The sequence below is a fragment of the Papio anubis genome, chromosome 1, assembly GCF_008728515.1.
Source record: "Papio anubis isolate 15944 chromosome 1, Panubis1.0, whole genome shotgun sequence".
In the NCBI taxonomy this organism is placed as follows: Eukaryota; Metazoa; Chordata; class Mammalia; order Primates; family Cercopithecidae; genus Papio; species Papio anubis.
This window is the reverse complement of record NC_044976.1, coordinates 180,446,692-180,467,352: the sequence shown is the minus strand read 5'-3', so window position 1 is coordinate 180,467,352 and position 20,661 is coordinate 180,446,692. Positions and strand designations below refer to the sequence as shown.

Below are 20,661 nucleotides of genomic sequence, written 5' to 3'. Positions count from 1 at the left end.
TGCTTATTAACATCAGCATTTAACACATTAGTTTGAATTAAAATACTTTTTAAAGTTTTTTTTTTTTTTTTTTTTTTTTTTTTTAAAGAAGTGGCATTCTGTTTCTGACTTGAGGTAGTCAGCTAAAATCTCTGGACGTTTTAATATGAATTGATGACGGAGTTAGTTTTATCTTACTCTGTTCTCATTCAGTTTAATTTTTGAATCTAGATTCAGAACTCTGTGTTTATATCAAGTACATTTTATCTCCTTGCTTTTGCTCCAACGGTTTATCCTGTAGAGATCCTTTTCAACTGAGAACAAGGAACTAAGATTCATTGAGCATCTACCAAATTTCAGGATCTACTTCAAACAAGTGTATTATCCACATTTTAAATATGGGGAAGCTGAGGCTAAAGAAGATTAAATCGCTTGCCCAAGGTCACCACCAGTGAGCTTGAACCAAGTGGTCCGAATCCAAAGTTGAAGTGATTTCTACACCGCACTGTCTATGGACTCTGGTGTTTCATGGGTGAGCTCCCCACCCTGAGTGCTACGTCATCTGCAGATTTATAAGCAAATACTTAATGTTTTCATTCGAGTAATTGATAAAAATATATTTAGAATCAGGGACCCCCTTTCTGCTTATCATCAGTGTATCAGTCAGTGTGCGCAGACTGTTCAGCTTTTCTCAAGTATTCTGACCTGTGCTTTAGCCTACTGACATTTCTGTATTTTGTCTGTAAAAATATTGTGTGCGATATTCTTGTCACATGCTTTACTGAAATGAGTACACACTTTCATGACTGCTTCATGTCTATTTTAAACAGGATGTAGCATCTTGGTTTCTCCAAAGTCCACCTTAGGTATCATTTTCAGAGACTCAGACAATATTTTATTTCTTTCTTAGACAATAAAAGTGTTGTGTCCTAGATCTCAGGAGTTGAAAGGATATTAGATGTCATCTAGTCCAATGCCAGTTGATGAAAGCTTCCCTTTAGAGTTCAGGATTTACCAGTCTCTGCATGGAAGCATTAGGGTATTAGGGTGTCGTTATTAAAAACATGACCTCTGGATTCAAATCTCAGTATCACCTCTGCCACTTCATAGCTGTGTGCCTCAGGCAACCTGCTTACCCTTGCGGTGCCTTGGACTTTTCAAATGTAAAACAGAGATAGTAATTTGCTTCTGGGGTGTATCATAGGATTTTTGTGAAGGTCAGATGAGATAATACATGCAAAGTGCTTAGAACCATGTTTGGCAAATAGTAAGCTGTGAATAAATCTTGGTTATTAGTATATGGTTAATTTCAGATACATAAACATTAAACTTCTGCAGCTCTGTTTTCTCTTTCCAACAATGCTGTCCTACTTCCTCCTGGCTCTTACAAATTTCTAACCTGAGTGCTGCCAGATAATGTTTACGTGACCTTGCATTGGTCTCATTACCTCCCTGAGCCTCAGTGTCTTCAGATGTGAGGTGGAGGTCACTTTCCCTGCTTTGCCTACCTTATAAGACTGTTGCGAGGTTAGCATTGGCTAATGTTAACCCTTTGCAAACATATTAGGTATTAGTACTAGTGTTAATGTTGATAGAGTTTATAAATATATAACACTTATTGAACATTTACTATGTGCCAGATTACTGTGCTAAGTGCTGCCCACGAATTATTGCATTGATTCTTCACGACGATCCTACAGAGATAGGCATTATTGTTTTCTGTCTTTCATAGTTAGAAGGATTAAGATGTGGAGAGGTTAATTCATTTCCCTGGGATCGCCCAGTAAGAGCTGGAGGCCTGGATCAGAGCTGGTGCTCTTAATCACTGAAGCTAAATAGTCTTTCCACAAGCCTTTTTTTCTTCCTTATCAAAGTTATTGGGTTTACATTTTTAAAAATAAAATGTAAAATATCTACATCAAAACCTGTTTCCTTTATATGTTTCTAATGCTGATTTTATACCAATATTGTACCTAAGGACACATTTGGATTTACAACCAGAAAAAATATCTTCAGGAGCAATAGTGATGCAGAATTTTCCCAGCAAGCTTTTGATAAAAACAGATAGGATATTTAAAATGATCTATAACCTTAAACAAACTCACTTGGTTTTGTCTTTGTTTGAACAAAAATGATAGCAAAAAATTTCAGATGGCTTGATGGATAGTATGTAGAAGGATCCCCTTTAGATCCTTGGTATCTGGGCAGATTTTCCTCCTGGCAGTTGCCAGCTTCCTGGCTAAATACTTCCTGTCTGCTTAGGTTTCTTGGGTATTTAGGGCCTCTATGTTTGTTCTATCGGATAAGAGAGAAAAGATTGGAATTCGTGAACTGTGGAGGAAGCTTCTGAAAAGGTTAGGGTGCTGTGGGGGGAAGGGGAAACCTCCATTGCTTGGGACTCTTGGAAATTTGCCTAATGAGCTTGGTGAAGGTCCTCTGCTATGGTTATTAGGGGCATTTTACCTGTGGGAAATGTTTACTGGTATGGACACGAATGGAGAATTAGGATGCACCACTTGGCTTCTGGAAACCAGACAGAACACTCAAAAGAAATTAAGGAGTGGGCCTAAAAAGTTAAAGGAACTGCCTCTCCTTTCTGCTAACTTTGGATTGTTTTTGCATGGAAATTTGTATTTGTGAAATAACTGAGCCATATGGATGCACAAGGATGCATGTGTTCTTCTAGTCTGTTGATATGAGGAGCAGTTGAAGGGTGTGGGCTTGTCTGGAGGTGGGGTGAGTAGGTGGATGTGGTAACATGAGGAGGGAGCAGGTCTGGGGAATATGGGCCTATGTCAATCCGAGGATCTGGGCATTTTGGCAAGAGCACCCTCCTTTCTCATAGAGAGGTATTTATTTATTTTTGAGATCACCATCTGCCCCACCACCTCCCCCCACCTGAAGTTCTGTGGATAAGGATGTTACATCTCTGGGTAACCTCTTTCCCTGGCGATGATTAAAGAGTAACAAATGCCCACTCAGAAAGACTGTACAGGCTCAGAAAGACTGAGCTCATTTCTGTCACAAACATCAGTAGACAGGCTCAGGAGAGCAAAGCAAAGGAATAGATTCTAGGAAATTAGAACTTCTAATAGCTTTCTATACTTCCACTGTGAAAAAGGCTGGGTGCAGAACACCCTGCATAATCATATGCCTTACTATTTCTCTTTTTCTCTTACCTTCGTGTCTTTTTAATCATATAATTTTGCCACCATTCTATAGGGACCACCCCCTTCCAGGCCTGGAGAGCTTTCTGTTCCTCTATATGCATCCCTGAGAATGGATGGAGGAAACTAACCTTTAATGAATGCCTATTGTATGACAGGCACTCTACAGTGTGCTCTAGAGGAGTATATCATTTCATCCAACCCCGTGTGAAATGGATATTGTTCTCATTTTATAGATGATTAGCCTAAGGTCACACATAGATGTGGTCTGACTGGTGCCACTGGCTGCTCTCTTTCAATTGTTTCATTCTGCCTTGGGTTAGACCAGAAGACCAGCAGCTGCTCTTCCCTAACAGAGTATCTTTTTAGGATGACACTGTGAACTACTTGCATGTATCTGCAGCATCATTGGATATGAGGCTAACTCATAAAGGAGTGAAGGATCAGTAGATGGGAGAAGAGCAACGATCTCTTTCCCATCATTGTGGTCATCATGAAATGGACCTGAGACAACCTGCCCTGAGTCACTGGAATGCGAGCTTGAGTCAGAACCTGAGATCTTTGCTATTTTGTCTTTTCCCCCACAAAACTCCACTGCCACAGTTCCTTTATCACTCTGCAGAGCGCGTTTGGTTTGGAAATGCCAGTTGCCCTTTCAATATTAGCATGGTAAGTCCATTTTCTTTTTTCCAGTTCTCAAAGAAGTCTACCCTCAGTCCTTTCTGTTCTGGGGTACCCACAGCATGAGTCATAGTGTGGAGGTGGCAGCTTTCATGACCTTCTCTTGCAATTTTACATACTGAATGCAGCTTTTTAAGGAAATGAGGGTTGGGGTATAGAGAAACTGCAGAAAGACTCTTATATCCTGATACAGAATATAGAAAAGGCTCATAGTAGGTTTGTGGAAAAGCTGCCCTTTTCCACAATGGTTCACCCCCAGGCCACCATTGTGAGGATTCTAGCTTTTCATTAACTCTATTGGAGAAGCTGCTAGCCAATCCAACTGGTCATGGAGTTCCTATGCTTGACAATTTAGAAGTATTTCCATGGATTCTAGACCCTTTCAAGATGTCCCTGGCTGTGCCAGGATTTCCATTTTGAATGTTATTGTGGGATCTCCTCATTAGTAATTTCACCAAAAATGGCTTCTGTCAGTTGTAATCATGTATGCTCGCTCTTTCTCCTCCATTTCCCTTCCCATCATGTTCCTCATTAGCATCACAGAATACTAGAATATTAGATTTATAGAGAATAAAGTGAAACTTGAATCAAACTCACACTTATCTGTAAGAAAACTGAAGGCCACAGAGGTTAAATGACTTGCCACAAGTCTCTCAATAAGTGGCAGAGCAGAGACTAGAACCCAGGGCCCCTGACCAAGTGACAGCATCCTTTTGTCATATTTTCTCTTCTTTCCTCTGTACCCTTTCTGTGCTCGATAATCTTCCCTCTAGCCCCTTCTTTCTCTTCTGGGGCTTCCTCATCCTTAGCAAGTATATGTTTTTGGTGTTTGGGGCATAGGAGGCTGGATATAAGGATCATGACTAATAAGAAAGGACTTACGTAAGAAAAAATAGGAATGGACAAGAGAAAGATATTCATAGAGGTGAAGCCAACCAGCAGAGATCCAGTGAGAATCAGATACAGCGACTCAGAAAAATGGTTAATGTTCTTCTTTCCCAAATATGTTGCTGGAGAACTTTGTGAAATGATAATATAAAACTCAGTAGGCAGTGGACTTCTACCTAGTGTAAAACCAAGAGCAGACCTCAGCGGATGGGAGAATAGATGGATGCTTAGGCAAGCACTCATCTCAGAATGGTTGGTGGGCTCTTCAGTAGCCCTAAAAAAGGCAGGCTATCCAGTCTCTGCCTTAAGAGGTAGCTCTTTGAGAACAATTGAGTACTCCTGGGAAGGAGGAAGCAGCTCAAATAAAAAGATCCTTAGATCCCTTTCTTTTAGAATTCTCAGTTGGAGCTAAGAGACCAGGGAATTTTGTTTGATTATTCTGATTATTCTGTGTATAATAGTTTTCCAAGATTTTCAGGGCATAAGGCTGAGAGTCCAGAGAGGTTTCTAGCCCTGGTTCTAGAAAAATCTCACTCCTTTCCTGGTCTCAGTATCTACATCTGTAAAATGAGTGTGTTGGAATAGTTACTAAGACTCTAAGGTGCCTTTCAGTTCCCACTATAGTGCCTCTGGGATTCTAGTTTCCATCATTGTTCTCTCAGCTGATTGGAGGACACCATTAACTTTCTTGGTCTCCAGCATTCAAAGCCTGGCTGCACATTAGAATCAGCCTGGGAACTTCTAGAAATGCTGATACCTGGACTGCAACCAAGACAAATTAAATCCAAATTTCTGGAGATAGGATACCTGTATTCTTAATTTTGAAAAGCTTTCCAGGTGATTCTACTGTCCAGCCATGGCTGAGATCCACTGATCTTCTAGACTGAGAGGAACCAATTACCTGACTTCCTTCTGTTTCTTTTGAGTGTACTTTGATCATGTCTTGGCTGCTCCCTCTCAGTTTTCTTGCAGGCTATGGTGAAATAGCAGGAGCCCCCTGGGTATCTTGAAATTTAGCCTGAGAGAATGGGGTGATTAATTCTTATGTTTCACTGCATTGACAAAGCCATTCACCTGTGGCTGCTTCCTACACACCTCCAGCTGCACAGGTAACAGCCTTCTGTAATGAGGGGGATGGACCAGACATCGTGAACGCAGATCTAGTTGAGGAGGCCATTTGAGGCTGAAGGACGGAGTAAGGCTCACCAACGAGGCACTTGAGCAAGTGACTAAAAGTTGTTGACCTTGCTTCCTACCTGATTGATTCACCCTTATGCATATGAGGGTTGATCCAGCATGACTAGCATCAAATACAGGAGTCACCTCCATAACGTCCTTGACACTCCCCTGGGGATGTGGAACTCACAACAAGTGCTGTGCTGAAACTGGCTTGTCCCAGCTCTTGAGTGTCCTCTCTGCGTGTCTCTTCCAGACTCCGTGTTCAGTGATGTCAAGATGGTAGCTTGAAATTGGCCATGGAGAGAGTATTTATACTCCAGAAATTTGCAGATGTTACACATGGGGGCTTTCCCCCCAGTGTTAAACATCTATTAGCACAATACTTAGTTTTCTACTTAAGAAGTAGTCCATTCACTTGTGGAACAGTGGAAGTTCTTCTCTTCATTGCTCCAGATCTGTCTTCGGATGGGTACTCTGCATGTTGGATCTTAGTCTTTGCCTCCAGAATAACTTAAAAAACATCTGAGCCCCTTCAAGCTAGCCCTTCAGATATTTGAAAGCAGCTGTGATGTATTTCTCAAGTCTTCCCTTTCCAAGCTGAGTATCCCTAGTTCCTTCAACATTATCTCACGTGGTTTGCAGGCTCGGTAGGTGTCTTTGAATGCCAGGGCTCAGTTGCAGAGTTTTCAGAGGAAAACAAACATTCTCCTACAGGTGATCTATGGACTCTTTCACAAAAGGCTTTTCATTTTTCTTATGCTGTCTCAGTTCCATGATGCTGGTGTTGATATGAAGTGGGGTGTAGTCTTGGGTGGGGTTACTGATTGCACCTCATAGTCATCTTCCCTGAAATGCACGTTGCTGCCAGAACTCTTGATGGGCTCCAATTCATCAGAGTGTCATCAAAACACAAATTCTCGTTTCTGAAACAGGTAATTTTCCCACTGCTGTTTTGTTTTCTTCCAGAGGCTTTTAATGCTCCCCTTTTCTTTTTTCCCTTTTCTGTAGCATTCAATCATTTGTCTGCTGTTCACTAAAACTGTGTGTTGAATGACAGCATTTTGAGTCCAGGATCCAGTCACACACAAAACAAATGAATTTGTTAAGACTTATCCAGCTGTCTGTAACTGCAAGGGGCATGGCAGTGGGAGGAGGGAGGGAGCCAGTACTGTTTTATTTTCTCAGAACCAGCACTCCCCATCCTTTGGGAATCAGGGCCCAGATGAGTCTGGAACTGACCTGAATGTTGGTTCACCAAAGTAGCAATCATGTGTGCTTCCTTTCAGTCATTTTATCCAGAGGGCAGGGTCCTGGGAGTCAGATGGGAGCCATTTGGTCTAAAGTAATGAGAATTTGGACTTGGCTTCACAGCCAGCATTACATGGGTAATGCTTAGGATCTTTTGTTTTGAGTAACTGAGTCCATTGACCTCCATGAGAGAGCAGCAGGATTGTATTGGCAAACAAAAGGCCTTTTGGGGAGTTCTCTGCCTCTTTGTTATGTTCTCAATATTGCTTTATTTGTCTTTCATTCATTAGGTTTTAAGTCTTTAGGAGTAGGTGTGATGGCATTTCCATCTTCTTGACAGCAGGAAGGGGGAAGAGAGAGAGAGAGGGATTAAGAAGGAGAGAGGTGTGTGTCTGTTCAGGACTGCCTGTCAGATGGTGAATTTGAACAGAGGCAGCTGTTGTCATGGCGATGGCAGGTTGCATCCCACCACCATGGAAACCAAAGTTAAAAAACTGATGTTAAGGCTGGAAGTCACATGATGCATTTTTGTTTTGTTTTGTTTTAAAAAAAGAAAAGGGGTTTGGTTTTTTAGTCTTTTTTTTTTTTTTTTTTTTTTTTTTTTAAGATGAGGTTGGGTGGTGAGAAAAATTACACTAAGGAAAGCAATGAGATGATGACATGGGACAGTATGGAGTAGGCAGAGCCTTCTTCCATGTTTTTCTGCTTGTTGACAGTGCATGTTTCCTGCCATGGTTAGAGAGGGGAGGGGAGGGATATGCAGGGTGGACTTCCAGGTTTGCAGCCAGAGTTGTGTACTGCTAACTATCACACGGAGAAACACAGGGGTTTAGCCCTCTTGCCCTTTGGAGGTGAAGTGTGGTTCACCTTCTGTTGATCAGCCCAGAACAGACACAGGAAACTTAAAAGTATGGACTACCCAAATAGGAAGGTGGTCCATATATTGATAAATGTGGAAGGTTAACATTTATTTTCAGAGAATTGAAAAGTTCATCTATAGTTCCTCAGAATCTCCAGGAATAGTTCTGTCTGTTTATTGCCTTTTCTGGGCTGGTCTATTTTGGGCTGCCATGTCCTGCCAGGGCAGCCATAAGAGTGAGTGCAAAGAAGTCCAGAAGGAGCCCTGGGCTAAGACTCCTTGCACCATAGCTTATCTCTTAACCTGGGCCCTCTCACCTGAGCAGGGTGGGGCAGCTTGCTGAGAGGCATTAGAAAGCCCTCTTGGCTCTCCATCTTTTTTTTTTTTTAATTATACTTTAAGTTCTAGGGTACATGTGCATAACGTGCAGGTTTGTTACATATGTATACTTGTGCCATGTTGGTGTGCTGCACCCATCAACTCATCAGCACCCATCAACTCGTCATTTACATCAGGTACAACTCCCAATGCAATCCTTCCCCCCTCCCCGCTCCCCATCATAGGCCCCGGTGTGTGATGTTCCCCTTCCCGAGTCCAAGTGATCTCATTGTTCAGTTCCCACCTATGAGTGAGAACATGCGGTGTTTGGTTTTCTGTTCTTGCGATAGTTTGCTGAGAATGATGGTTTCCAGCTGCATCCATGTCCCTACAAAGGACACAAACTCATCCTTTTTTATGGCTGCATAGTATTCCATGGTGTATATGTGCCACATTTTCTTAATCGCTCTCCATCTTTTTACCTCATACTCACTTCTACTTTATGCTATTATCTGGAGAAAATGTGAAACATCCCTCCAGGAAGGGAGCTGGCCTGGCCAGGGCTGTTTTTGTTTGTTTGTTTTTGTTTGTTTTTTGAGACAGAGTCTTGCTTCGTCCCCCAGGCTGGAGTGCAGTGGTATGATGCCAGCTCACCACAACCTCCATCTCCTGGGTTCAAGCCATTATCCTGCCTCAGCTTCCCAAGTAGCCGGGATTACAGGTGCACACCATCATGCCCGGATAATTTTTGTATTAATTGTAGAGACAGGGTTTCACCATGTTGGCCAGGCTGGTCTTGAACTCTTAACCTCAAGTGATTCACTCGCCTTGGCCTCCCAAAGTGCTGGGATTGCAGACGTGAGCCACTGCACCTGGCCAGACCAGGCCTGTTTGAACAGGGCCGGTTTGACTTTTCTTTTTGTGTAGACAGGTTAGGAAGCAGAGATTTCTGTAAGAATGTCTGCTTCTAGGAAGGTGAGGAAGACCATGAGGGATGCAGACATACTGTTGAAGTGATGGTCATAACTATTGCTATGTCTGGGTTTTAGGCACAAGGTCTTGTGTCTTCGGCATTACTCGTCCCTCCAGGACAGATGTATCTTTCTCATTCGGCTCAGACGAGGGTCATATGATCTCACCAGCATGATCTCACTGCATTTCCATCAGGGTCTATGGGAACTGGAGCCAGACTTCTGTGATGGTTCAACCCCTCCTGTTCTTAGCCCTGGCCTTGGGTGTGATTAATATCCTTCTAATCACTGGGAGAGATTGCATCAGAGTCATCAGCTTCATAAATCCTCCTCTGGGGACTGGTGTTTGGATGCACTTTCCATATTCTCAGGAGGTTCTGGGCCAAGTGTCTTTGCTCTTTTCCCGGAGGCCCATTACCATAATTTTCTTTTAAATCCTTTATTGGGGTTGGTCTTCTCCGTGTTAGCCCATGGCTACAGCCAGCCAGCCCACTCCTGAGGGCTGGAGGCTGTGACCACCAACAGATGCTTTCCCCAAAGTATCGAGCTACAGTAGATGCTGAAAGATTGAGTTAGTAGGATACTGAAAGTAACTGTATTTGTGCAACACTTTACAGTTTTCAGAGGGAGTTCAGATTCCGGTATCATTTTAGGCTTCGGTCCTTTTGTATTTCTTGTTTGGTTCTGTGGGAATGGATGGTCATAACCCTCCATTGCCTCTTGAGTACTGTGTTGGGGCAGCTTTTATAGTTGGAGGCCTGGCTCTGTTTCCCATTACCAAGCTACATTTTCTCCATTGCATTCCAGGTCTTGAAGAAGATTCTGAAGTTACACAGAAGCCTTGGATAGCTGTATTTCATTCCTGTTCATATGTAAAATGTCTATTTGGTGTGATGCTTTTAGGGAATCACAGACTAGTCAAGGCTCTTTCTCAGTTACTGTCTTTGAGTCAAAGACCACTTATTAGGATGAAATTTATGTGCACATGAGGAAGAGGTGGAAAGACATACACAAAGGTGTCCATGCCATCCTCTGAGGCTGTTACATCTCTTGGATTTAGACATCCAAAAACATGAGACTGGAGGGAGAAAAGGAAACAGGTCTTCCTGTAGGGAGATTATTGTGGGCCTGGGGCGAGGGGTGGAAATGGGTAAAGGAGGCTGAGGGATGCCTCCCCTCAGACTGTGGACTCTTCTATACCCCCCAGGAGTTTCCAGGAAGTGCCTGAGTGCCCAATGACTGCTCCCCACAAAAGCATATTCCGCATTAAGCTGGAGTTGGGAGAGCACACAGCATTCTATCTGCCTGCCTGTCCCTGGTGGTCTCTTACCCCTCAGAGCATGGCCTTCTTAGTGTTCGGATGTCATAGGCTCTGGGAGGAGACAGCTGAGTACAGAGGTCTTCAGGATGAGCCCCCTGGTGGTGATAGAGATGCATGTTTGCCTGGGGACACCCAATATTTACTGCCTGAGGCCTAAGTCCTTTCAAGGCGTGTACCTGAAGATCTGTACCTGAGAGGTGGTGATGGGGAGGCTCTTCAGGGCTAGGCAGAGGAAGAGCTCAGCTCCAGGCCAGGCCCCCAGGGCTCTGGTAACAGCAGAACTGGCATCACCACCCTTGCCCCAGCTTTCTGTGCTTCAAGAAGGAAATGAACAAATGGCAGGTGTGCAGGCTGCGTTGTGCTGCTCAAATTAGCCATGTTGCTAAGGAAACAAGTCAACCGTTTGAAGGAAGGAGCATTGGGTAAAGGAGATAAATCAATAAGCGAACCTATTTTTATCATTTCCCTAATGATTGTCTTGAAACTGCTAGACTAGAAAGAGAGTTGGAGCGACACAGGTCCTCATTAATGGGCTCAGAGGGAGCGAGGAGTGAAGGGGTGTTTGAGGAGATTGCCAGTAAACTTTATGAAATGAGGCCCCTAGCAAGCAGTGAGCTGGTACAGGAGGGAATGTAGGAGAGGAGGTGTCTTTTGCAGGTTTCAAAGCGCTTTCATGGTCATTTCCTCATTTTGGCCAGGTCTCTTTATTCGCTTGCATTTAATCCTCTCCGAAGTCTTTCTCTGATTTCTCTGGCCATCGCATTCCTCCTCACTCTTGGGTTGGGATGGGTTTTTGTGTTGATTTGTTTTTTTCAGGATACATGTAGCTTTAATTGATTTTATAGTTATAAATGAACACATGCTCATTTGAACACTCAGAAAATGGTTAGAGGAGTAAAGAAGAAAGTGAAAATAACCCTACTACTGAGAGAAGACTCATCACCCTTCCAGCAAGATAGAATTTTTTTTCCTTCTCTCCCTTCTCTCTCTTTTTTTTTTCTTAGACAGAGTCTTGCTCTGTCACCCAGCCTGGAGTGCAGTGGCGCAATCTCCCCTCACTGCCAGCTCCACCTCCCGGGTTCATGCCATTGTCCTGCCTCAGCCTCCTGAGTAGCTGGGACTACAGGCGCCCACCACCATGCCTGGCTAATTTTTTGTATTTTTTTAGTAGAGATGGGGTTTCACTGTGTTAACCAGGATGGTCTCGATCTCCTGACCTCATGATCTGCCCGCCTTGGCTTCCCAAAGTGCTGGGATTACAGGCGTGAGCCACCGCACCCAGCCTTCTCTCTCTCTCTCTCTTTTTTTTTTTTGTTTAACATGAAAGGGATCTTCCATGTATGCTGGTTTATTTTCTTTTTAAAATAGATCATGTGTGTCTACAGTGGACAGTATAAAAAGTTCAAATGGGTATGCAGTGCGGAGAGTGTGGGTACCTTTCGTAAGGATACCTCTGGCTCTAGTTTCCCTATACGATTCATTTATCACTTGAGTATTAATTTATTAAAAAAATAACAGTTACCAGGGCCCCACTGTGGGCCAAGCACAGTGGTAAGTGAGACAGGCAAGGTCCTGCCCTGGGACTCCCAGTCCTCACTGCCCCATCAGCTCCATTTGTTCAAGATTTCAAAACAAAAGCAATCTGGACACCAGGGATGGATAGTCTTCCCTAAAATATCCTCGGTATCAGTCACAGACTGTAATGAGTGTCACTGAATTCCAGAACAGAAAGAGTTGGAGACCTGGACAGACTTCCATCTTTTCCCTGATTGTGGTTGCCGTGAAGGGTGTTGGTCTTTGAGGCCGTGGTGACTCGGAGCTCCCTTTGACCTTTCCAAGTCATGTCTTTGTCCAGTCTGCCAGGTTGAGGTGCACTAGCTTGACTGGTGGGTGGGTGTTACTTGCTGTTTTGGCTCTTCCCTTTGGGGATGTAGCAGAGCCATTGCTTTGGGGTGTGAAGTTTTGCTGTCGTGAAGAAATGGGAGTGGCGCCTCAGAGGCAGCCTGCAACAGTGGGAGTGAGCAGGAGCCCTGGCCTGGGCCAGAGTGGGTGAGCAAAGCCCTGTCTTTACAGTGGCTCCTCAGTGAATGCCTCTTGTTCATTCCTACCTGCATTGAACATTGACTAAGCTCCTACTGTGTACCATGGGCTCTGCTAAGCACTGCCAGTAGAGAGATGAGCAAAACTCCTGCTTTCAAGATACAGTTTCCTGATTTAAATAGGAGAAGAAATAATACAGTCACACAATTCAAAGACCTGTGGGGCAGGGGGAGAAACTTTCACTGACAAGGTGGCAGTTCAGCTTGGTCTTGATGTATGACCAGAAAGGAGAAGAAAGGCCATTGCAGGTGGTGGCAGAATCACCTAGATGTAAATGCCTCTTCTTTGTGCTTTCTTCAGAAAGGGAAGTGGAAAAGAGGTTGAAGAACAGGGCTATAAGAGAGAGTGGCTGGGGCCTAGGCAGAATTGGATGATCTCTTTTGCTCACCTCCCCTGAGATTTCCCTGCCGCCATCCATTCTTTCACCTAGCCCACAGTTACACAGAATCTCCACATTCTCACTGCAGGTTCTTCGTTACTGCAGCCATGAATTCATTCTGGGGTCTAGATGCCCTATAAGGCTGAAAGGGACATCCCTTTCAAGGGCATATATATCTGAACAGTTTTTAAAATGTAAAGCAAAAAAAAAAATTTTTTTTTAAGCCAGAAGGTTGCTGCTCTGAATGGGCCTCACATCAGTTAGTGGGCAGAGGATTTGGCTAGAGAGGAAGTGGGAATAGGGTCTTCTCAGAACCTGTGAATTACCAAACTCCCACCTTTAGATTCTAGACTTTAGGGCCTTGGGTAGCACCGGCCATCAATACCTCATGAATTCTCAGCCACCCAGATACTTGGCCAGTCACTGGGAGTTTTACTAATCAGCACCTGGGCCAAGAGCCATTCCCCTGCCTGGAGCATCTTGCAATGGTGATGGCTACACCTTCCTGAGCTAACCTGTGTCCCCACAAACCTCACATATCTGCACTTGGACATTCTGGGCTAGTTAAGCTTAAAGGTGCTTACGGGGAGCAATATACTTGGGTTAATTGGCTAGGAAAATGCAGGTATGAACGTGGAAGCAGGGAGCCAGGGGCAGTGGAGGAGCTGCCATGGTCCAAGTGGATATTGTGAGTGGGGAGTCATGGGCAGTGGAGGAGCTGCCATGGTCCAAACGGATATTGTGAGTGGGAAGGCCTTGGAGGCACATGGCTGCCAGGACCTGTCTTGCCTGCAAGTTCAGCACTGAGAACCCATCTGCTTTTAAGCCTGTGCTTATCACTTTCAGGCTTTCAGGGGAAGAAGATTCAACCCCCCCAAACAATCATAGACGCCACATAGACCCATGAGAATGCAAGAGGTCTGCAGCTTGAATGAGAAAGTACTCGTGCCCAGTCCTACCTCTCAGGGCAGGCACTGGGCTTCTTGGATCTGCTGAGCAGGTGTCTGAAATTGCTTGAGACATTTCCAGCTGTGGGGAGTGACCAGGTGAGCCCCACGCTATTGTGAACACTTCTGTTAGGAACAAGGACAGGGAATGACATGGAAGAGGCCCTGGTTTCACTCCAGTCAGAGCCATCAGCCTCCTCCCCCAGCTCTTGGGGACTGGCAGAGAAACCCCCACTTTGTGTCAGGCTGCCCAGCCATGTTCCTGGGAACACCGTTCAAGAGAGATGCTCTGAAAAAAAGATTTACAAGGTGAAGCAAGTTTGGGAAATGTTGTGTGCTGTCCCAAACCCCCTGTGTGTGTGTGTTTGTGTGTGGGATGGAGTGTGTGCCCACTGTGTGCAAAAGTATTAAAGGCCCCAAAAAGTCCTGCTGGGGAGAAACCTTAACTTTACCCAACCCAGGCTTTCTCTCATTGGTTTGATTGCAAGTTCCTATAGCACCAGTATTTCATGGCCTGCATTTTAGGAACACCACTCCCAACACTCTGAACTTCTGTTGTCTTTCATCAGTGACTTGTATGCGTGTTGTCAGTTCCCTATCTGGCCCCATCACCCAAGCATGTTTTCAGGAAAGGGTATGAATTCCTTGGCCACCATTGCTCGCGGGTTCCCATCTTTAATTTGCAGGATGAGTCTGGGATTCTGGGTGCCTGTGCCAGGCCCAGGGCAACCTAGGCTGTTCAGAAGGCTTATGGGACACTCGGTCCTGGTGTGGTCCCTGATTGCTCCATGTTTGTTTGTTCAGAGGTCTGGGTTACAGCCATGATGGGAGGGGAGGAGCACTCCCCCTTCGATCAGTGGGCATGGGTGGCCCAGGGCAGGCTGTGTGTTGGAGGGCCAGTCCTTAGAAGGTGGGCATGCTAGCTGGGTGGGCGTCTGTGGTGTGTGTCTGCTGGCATGTTTGGCTCTCAGGGGCTTGGCGCCCAGAGTGTTTGAAGGAGGAGGAATGCCCATGGGTGCTGAGGGACTTTCCATGTGGGGAGGCTCCTGTCTGAGTGGGAGGGTTTAAGCAGGCGCAGTGGGGTGTGGAGGCAGTGGACAGGCTCTGAGGTCTCCTGAGGCCGGGTCTGTTTTTAGTTCCAGTGGCTGAGCCTCAGGGCAGCAGAGGCCCGTGGAGTGGTCTCTGGTGTCTGTATGCTGTGTGAGTGTTGAAAGTGCGTGGGAAGGAAGGATGGCGGTCAGCTGCTGGCGAGTGAGTGTGACTCTCCAGTGTGACTCAGGGATGCATGGTGGTGGGGGAGGAGAAGGCACTGCCAAATGAGGATTAAGAGAAGGACTCGGGGCTCACACACAGCCAGCATCTCAGCCCTGCAGCCCTGCATGTCAGCACCCAGAGCAGAGCAACTGGTGAGCAGCTCACATCTCATTGCACACACTGCCCCAAGCCCTCTGCCCTGCCCTCCTCAGAGATGCCCTGAGTGCCAACTTAACATTGTGTTATTGCCACAGATAGCCTGGCAGGATGGGGGCCATTGCAGGGATAGCTGTGATTTGCCCTCCTGAACTCCACGAGAGGGTTCCAGGCCCTGCACCCTACACAGCCTGTCTGGGTATGTGTGGAGATAAGAACAGCCCCTTTCCTCCCGTCCACTTTGCCAGATCTATTGCTCCTCTTTTCTGCCTGGATTCCAGAATCTTCTAGAGCACAGGTTGCTCAGCAAGAGCAGTTGCAGTAGCTAACTTGTGTTTGTCCTAACAGTAATCACAGAATGAAATCCCAGCATGCAGAATGACAGTGCTGGGAGCTGGTGATTCCCTCTTTCTCTTCTGGCAGTCCTTCCCACATCCCTTGGAGCGTGTGGCAAAACCTTCTTGCAGGGGTCAGGATGCTGGCACCCGAGTCATAGTCCTGTTTTTAAAAACGCACAGGGAGCACCTCACCTGTTTTCAAAAACATCTAACAGAAAAAAGCCTGCATTCATTCATTGTAGTGTGGTTCTTACAGGACTGGACTTTGCTGTCCAGGATTCAGATTTGTGATCAGTCTTTGTTTCGTATAGATGCAGACGCTTAGGAGAAAATAAGGTGGAACAAAGCAAGCCTCTCTTTCCCCCAGAAGTACATTGCTGAGAGGAATTTTAAAATAGAAGGAAGCTCACATGGAGAGAATTGTTTCTTTTCCAGGGGCTCTTCTGTTACTCAGTGGTGCAGAGATTCTGGAAGAGGGGACTCCAGTTGTGAGCCCAGGAGAGCAACAGATTGCAGCATCTGGATCTGTGCACAAGCGTTGTTACCCAGTCCAATGGTTTGAAGACTGGGGAGAACAGGGGGTCTGCTATGGCATTAATTATGTGACTTCCTTCTTTCTTCCCCCTTCCATTTTCAGCCTTGGTTACTGGATTTGTTATTGAATTCACTCAGTAGCTGGAGTGTCTGTCATATGCCCAACTATATTATGTATTGGCTACATACATTATTTTTATGGAGAAGATGCTTTGTGTTCAGAGACCAGGCAAAAATGTTTTTGGTTTCACATGCTAAGGACCATCCTCTGTCCTGCCTGCCTGTTTACAAATAAAAATCATGCAAACTGCACAGACAAAATGCGGATTGATAGAGCTTGTGTGTTTATGGGCATGGCCATCTTGGAGGCTGTGCCCCTCTCTGGTGAATTTGTTCCTTAACTCCGCTTTCCCACGCCATTTGAGTACATGATCCTGGCCACCATCATTGCCAACTGCATCGTCCTGGCCCTGGAGCAGCATCTTCCTGAGGATGACAAGACCCCCATGTCCCGAAGACTGGTATGTGCTTCCCCTCCTTCTCACCTTTCCCCCTTTTGTCTTTCTTGGTTTCTTCTCCTCTGCTTTATCACTCTCCCATTCCCTTCCTGCCTGTGAGTTCTGAGAGGGGTTTGCTCTTTGCTGGGGGACAAGTTAATGAAAGACCCCATGGGGATTCACACAGAAAATAAGAGATTACAGACACCGTGTCTGTGCTGCGTGGCAGCCAGGGAAGAAGAAAGGGCAGGCACAGGCCCATTTTCTTCCCTCCTCTTTCCTAAGGGGCTTCTGACACGAGAGGAAGAGGTGGGGAGTAGAGGGGAGATGATGAAGGATGCTCAGTGCTTGTGTGTATTTGTGGTTATGAACTTCCCAATGCTTACGTCCTTATTCTCCTTAAAAAAATGAGTCACACATCTAACGTATTCCCCCCTGAAAAGAACAGACAAATTGCCTAAAATCCACGTGTGTACATGAGATGACGACCTTCAAGCTTCTAACTTATGTGAAGAACAGCAAACTCCTTCAGGGCAAAGCCAGGGCCATCAGGGACCTTCCTGGGAAGGAAGTCTATCCCCTAGGTGTGACCCTTACATCGTCCATTTCTACAGCTGGTTCCCCCTTGCCCCGTGCACTCCTGAGTCACAGACAGCCTGCAAGGGTCCCTTAGCACCCTTGCTTCCCACCTACACATGGGCAGACCCAGCACAGACATCCAGGAAGGGCCAGGCTGTGCCTTTACCTGTGTCTCATAAAGCACAGTCCTCTTCTCACTGGTGTTTCTGCTCCTCATCCCCACAGGAAAAGACAGAACCTTATTTCATTGGGATTTTTTGCTTTGAAGCTGGGATCAAAATTGTGGCCCTGGGGTTCATCTTCCATAAGGGTTCATATCTCCGCAATGGCTGGAATGTCATGGACTTCATCGTGGTCCTCAGTGGGTAAGTCCACTTTCTGTGTGTGTGTGTGTGTGTGTGTGTGTGTGTGTGTGTGTGAAGGGGGTTGGTGTCATGAAGTGGCTGGGGGCAGGGAACCTGGGGTGGAAAGACAGAAATCTGTAGAGTAGGGGCAGAAGAAAAAGTTCGGGGCTAAGATTCCCCAGGGTGCTGGACCATAGGTCAGCCACCTCAAGAGCAGGATGAGTACTGTACGGAGATGCTTGTGGTGTTAAGCAGAGGCCGTGGGACTCTCAGCCAGGTCTGAAAGCTGCCACTTCTGGTTTTCCATTCTGTGCTTGGCTCAGTGGCTAAACACCCACTTCTCTGGGGAGGGTGACTTTTCCCAATAAGCCTTTTCACCAAAGCAAGCAGTTTACCCTAGCCTGGGAGGCACCTCCTAGATGGGCCAAAAGATGCAGTCAAATGCAGCTTCTTTGGGGTGTTGGAGAAGACCCCAGCCATATTTTCTGAACTGATGATTGAGACTTGTGTTCTGATAACAGAATTTTTTATGATTTGCAGGTTTATTAATAGTATAAAATCGAATCATATTAAAATGTTGGATAAATCATTTGTGGAAATTAATATGGCCATAGCACATTGGGATTGACCCAGTGTCACTGCAGCATATATGATGGCAGTACATTTAGTTAAATATTTGATAAATCATTCTTTTGGAAATGAATATAGTATGAGGACGTTGGGTTGACCGAGTGCCGTTGGCAGCAAATGTGTTGGCCTTGGGAATGGTGTGATGGGCAGGCCTTCCTGGGCTTTTGTGGCTTCCTGTTGGTCTTTGTGTCAGGTGGCTCTCGGTCCTGCAGGGTTGGGCACTGGGGAGTGGTCCTGTGTAGATGAGGCTGCGAGTGATGTGGTCTGGAAATTCCCTTACCCAACTGCTTGGCAGACAGAGTTCAAACCCATGAAGAAAAGAAGAGAGTGACTTAGAATGACAGGGAAGGGGAAATATTAGCTACTACGTGATTGACCAAAAGGAGATAGGAGAAAAGAGGAATTGTTTTCCAGGGAGGAGTCAGAGGAATGGCGAAGGTAGGTAAAGTCTCTTAGAAGGAAGGGTAAGGGCTTGGGAATGATTGCATCTGTTTTTTGTCTTGTGGAATAGACAAAATATTCTTATTTTTTAACCTTTACACCATTGGGATTACATGAAAGAGAAAACACTGAAGATGTAATGGACTGGAATATGTAAATGGAAGCACGTAAGCATGTAAGCAGCCAGCCCCTCAATATGGGAAATGGATAAATAGACAGGGATGACTATTCATGTTTAAAAATATCTGTTGCCTTACAAAAGAATTTTCTGGAGGTCATTTTTTCTAAAAGAAAATTCTACTACATTTTAAATATGAGTTAGTATATGAAGATATAGTTTCTACATAGTATTACAGAAGTGTATTGGGTAATGTTTTAAATGTCCCTAAAATAAATAATATGTGCTGTGTTAGAAGAGGCCTGTATGAGAATCTGAATCATTTAGAAATGTTATGATTCTATCTAGAAGAAAAGTGTACAAGTCACTACAGAAGAATAAAAAACAAAAAGAAGAAAAGTATTGTAATGTAGATATAATAAGTTTATGTAAATTCTTGGTCCTGCTCAGCTCTATATGTGGCAGAATCCATTTGAAATTTCTTGTCTAGTCCATTTATTTTTATTTAAATGATTATATGTTCATTAAAGAAATATGGAAAATACAGAAAAATCAAAAGAAGAAAAAAACTAATTCACTGATTCAGAAAAATTCCGGATTATTTTGGGGTATTTCTTTCCAGGCCTTCAATGCCAAGCAAGCTGTCTTTTAAGGGCTTGTAATTTTGCTACTTTTTCCTAATATAGTATGAGCACATTACATGTTATTGCATATTTTGGTAAAAATCTATAATGATTGATCAGCAGTTTGTTAAGTAGATGTACACATCTTGCTTCTCATTTTTGCAATTACTTGACACTTGGATTCTTTCTGTTTTTTGCTGTGATAAATAATTATTAAAGATGCTCCAATGTATGTCTTTTGGATGTCGCATTTTACGAGGCATTTTACAAGGTTGAAGAAGTACTTCTGGAGGAGAATACAGCTGTTCTAGTGTGGGCTCTGGGAACTATGATGGCTGAGAGGAGGTGGAGAAACTGGACTGTTTGACTGCGTGAGAGAAGACTTACAGTAGATGTTAATCTCTCTGCAGATAACGGTTGCTACATGGTTGTTGAAGCAGCAGATTCATAGGGACCCGTAGGGTTCTTTTGTCAGCACAACCAGGAAGGGCCCCTGGGTCCTTGCATGCATGTCCAGAGGGTGTTCAAGAGTCGGTGCAGGTGCTGAGCTTGGCTGAGTCAGTTGTCCTCTCTGTGCTCTTTTTCCCATCCCTCACATCTTCCCTTCTTAGTGGATCTTCAGGTGTCCCTGGCTTTGTGGATTGCCTTTGCAGGCCCCTGATTTCCACCTGAACTCACAGGACTTTGCTCCTGTTCCTCCTCCAGACCCGCTGCTTAGCCCTCTTCCCAGCAGGGACCATTCCCTTGCTGTCTCCTCAATTCACGGGTGAATGTGCTCCAGGCAAAGAGCTTGGTCCTCTTGAGATACCCGCTGAGGGGCTGAGGGTTGCGGTTCTATCCCACAGGAATGGATGATCATATTTAGTCTTACAGTCACTTGGTGCTCTCATCTACCACACTGTGTGGCTCTAAGATGCACGTTTTTCATGCTGGAACACTGCTGAAATCAGCCTGTGTCTTACAATAATGGCATGATATAGTTTAATTGACAGCATGTTTTTCTTTCTTAGTGCTACATAAAATTATGGGGCATCATACAATTGTTGGGGTTGTAGATTCAATGACATATGATACCAACCAGGGAGGCAGGCAAGCGGACTTTAGAGATGA

The 20,661-nt window shown here is 44.9% G+C and overlaps 1 protein-coding gene across 12 annotated transcripts in view; it reads left to right on the top strand.

The window, feature by feature from the left end:
- Nucleotides 1–20,661, top strand: part of CACNA1E (calcium voltage-gated channel subunit alpha1 E) — a 498,649-nt gene that overhangs the window by 178,781 nt on the left and 299,207 nt on the right. For all 12 annotated transcript variants that reach the window (XM_017951640.3, XM_021929889.2, XM_021929885.2 and 9 more), the window contains 2 exons: nucleotides 16,735–16,840; nucleotides 17,621–17,760. In XM_017951640.3, the coding sequence (XP_017807129.1) occupies nucleotides 16,735–16,840; nucleotides 17,621–17,760 (246 nt within the window). The remainder of the gene's footprint in view (nucleotides 1–16,734; nucleotides 16,841–17,620; nucleotides 17,761–20,661) is intronic.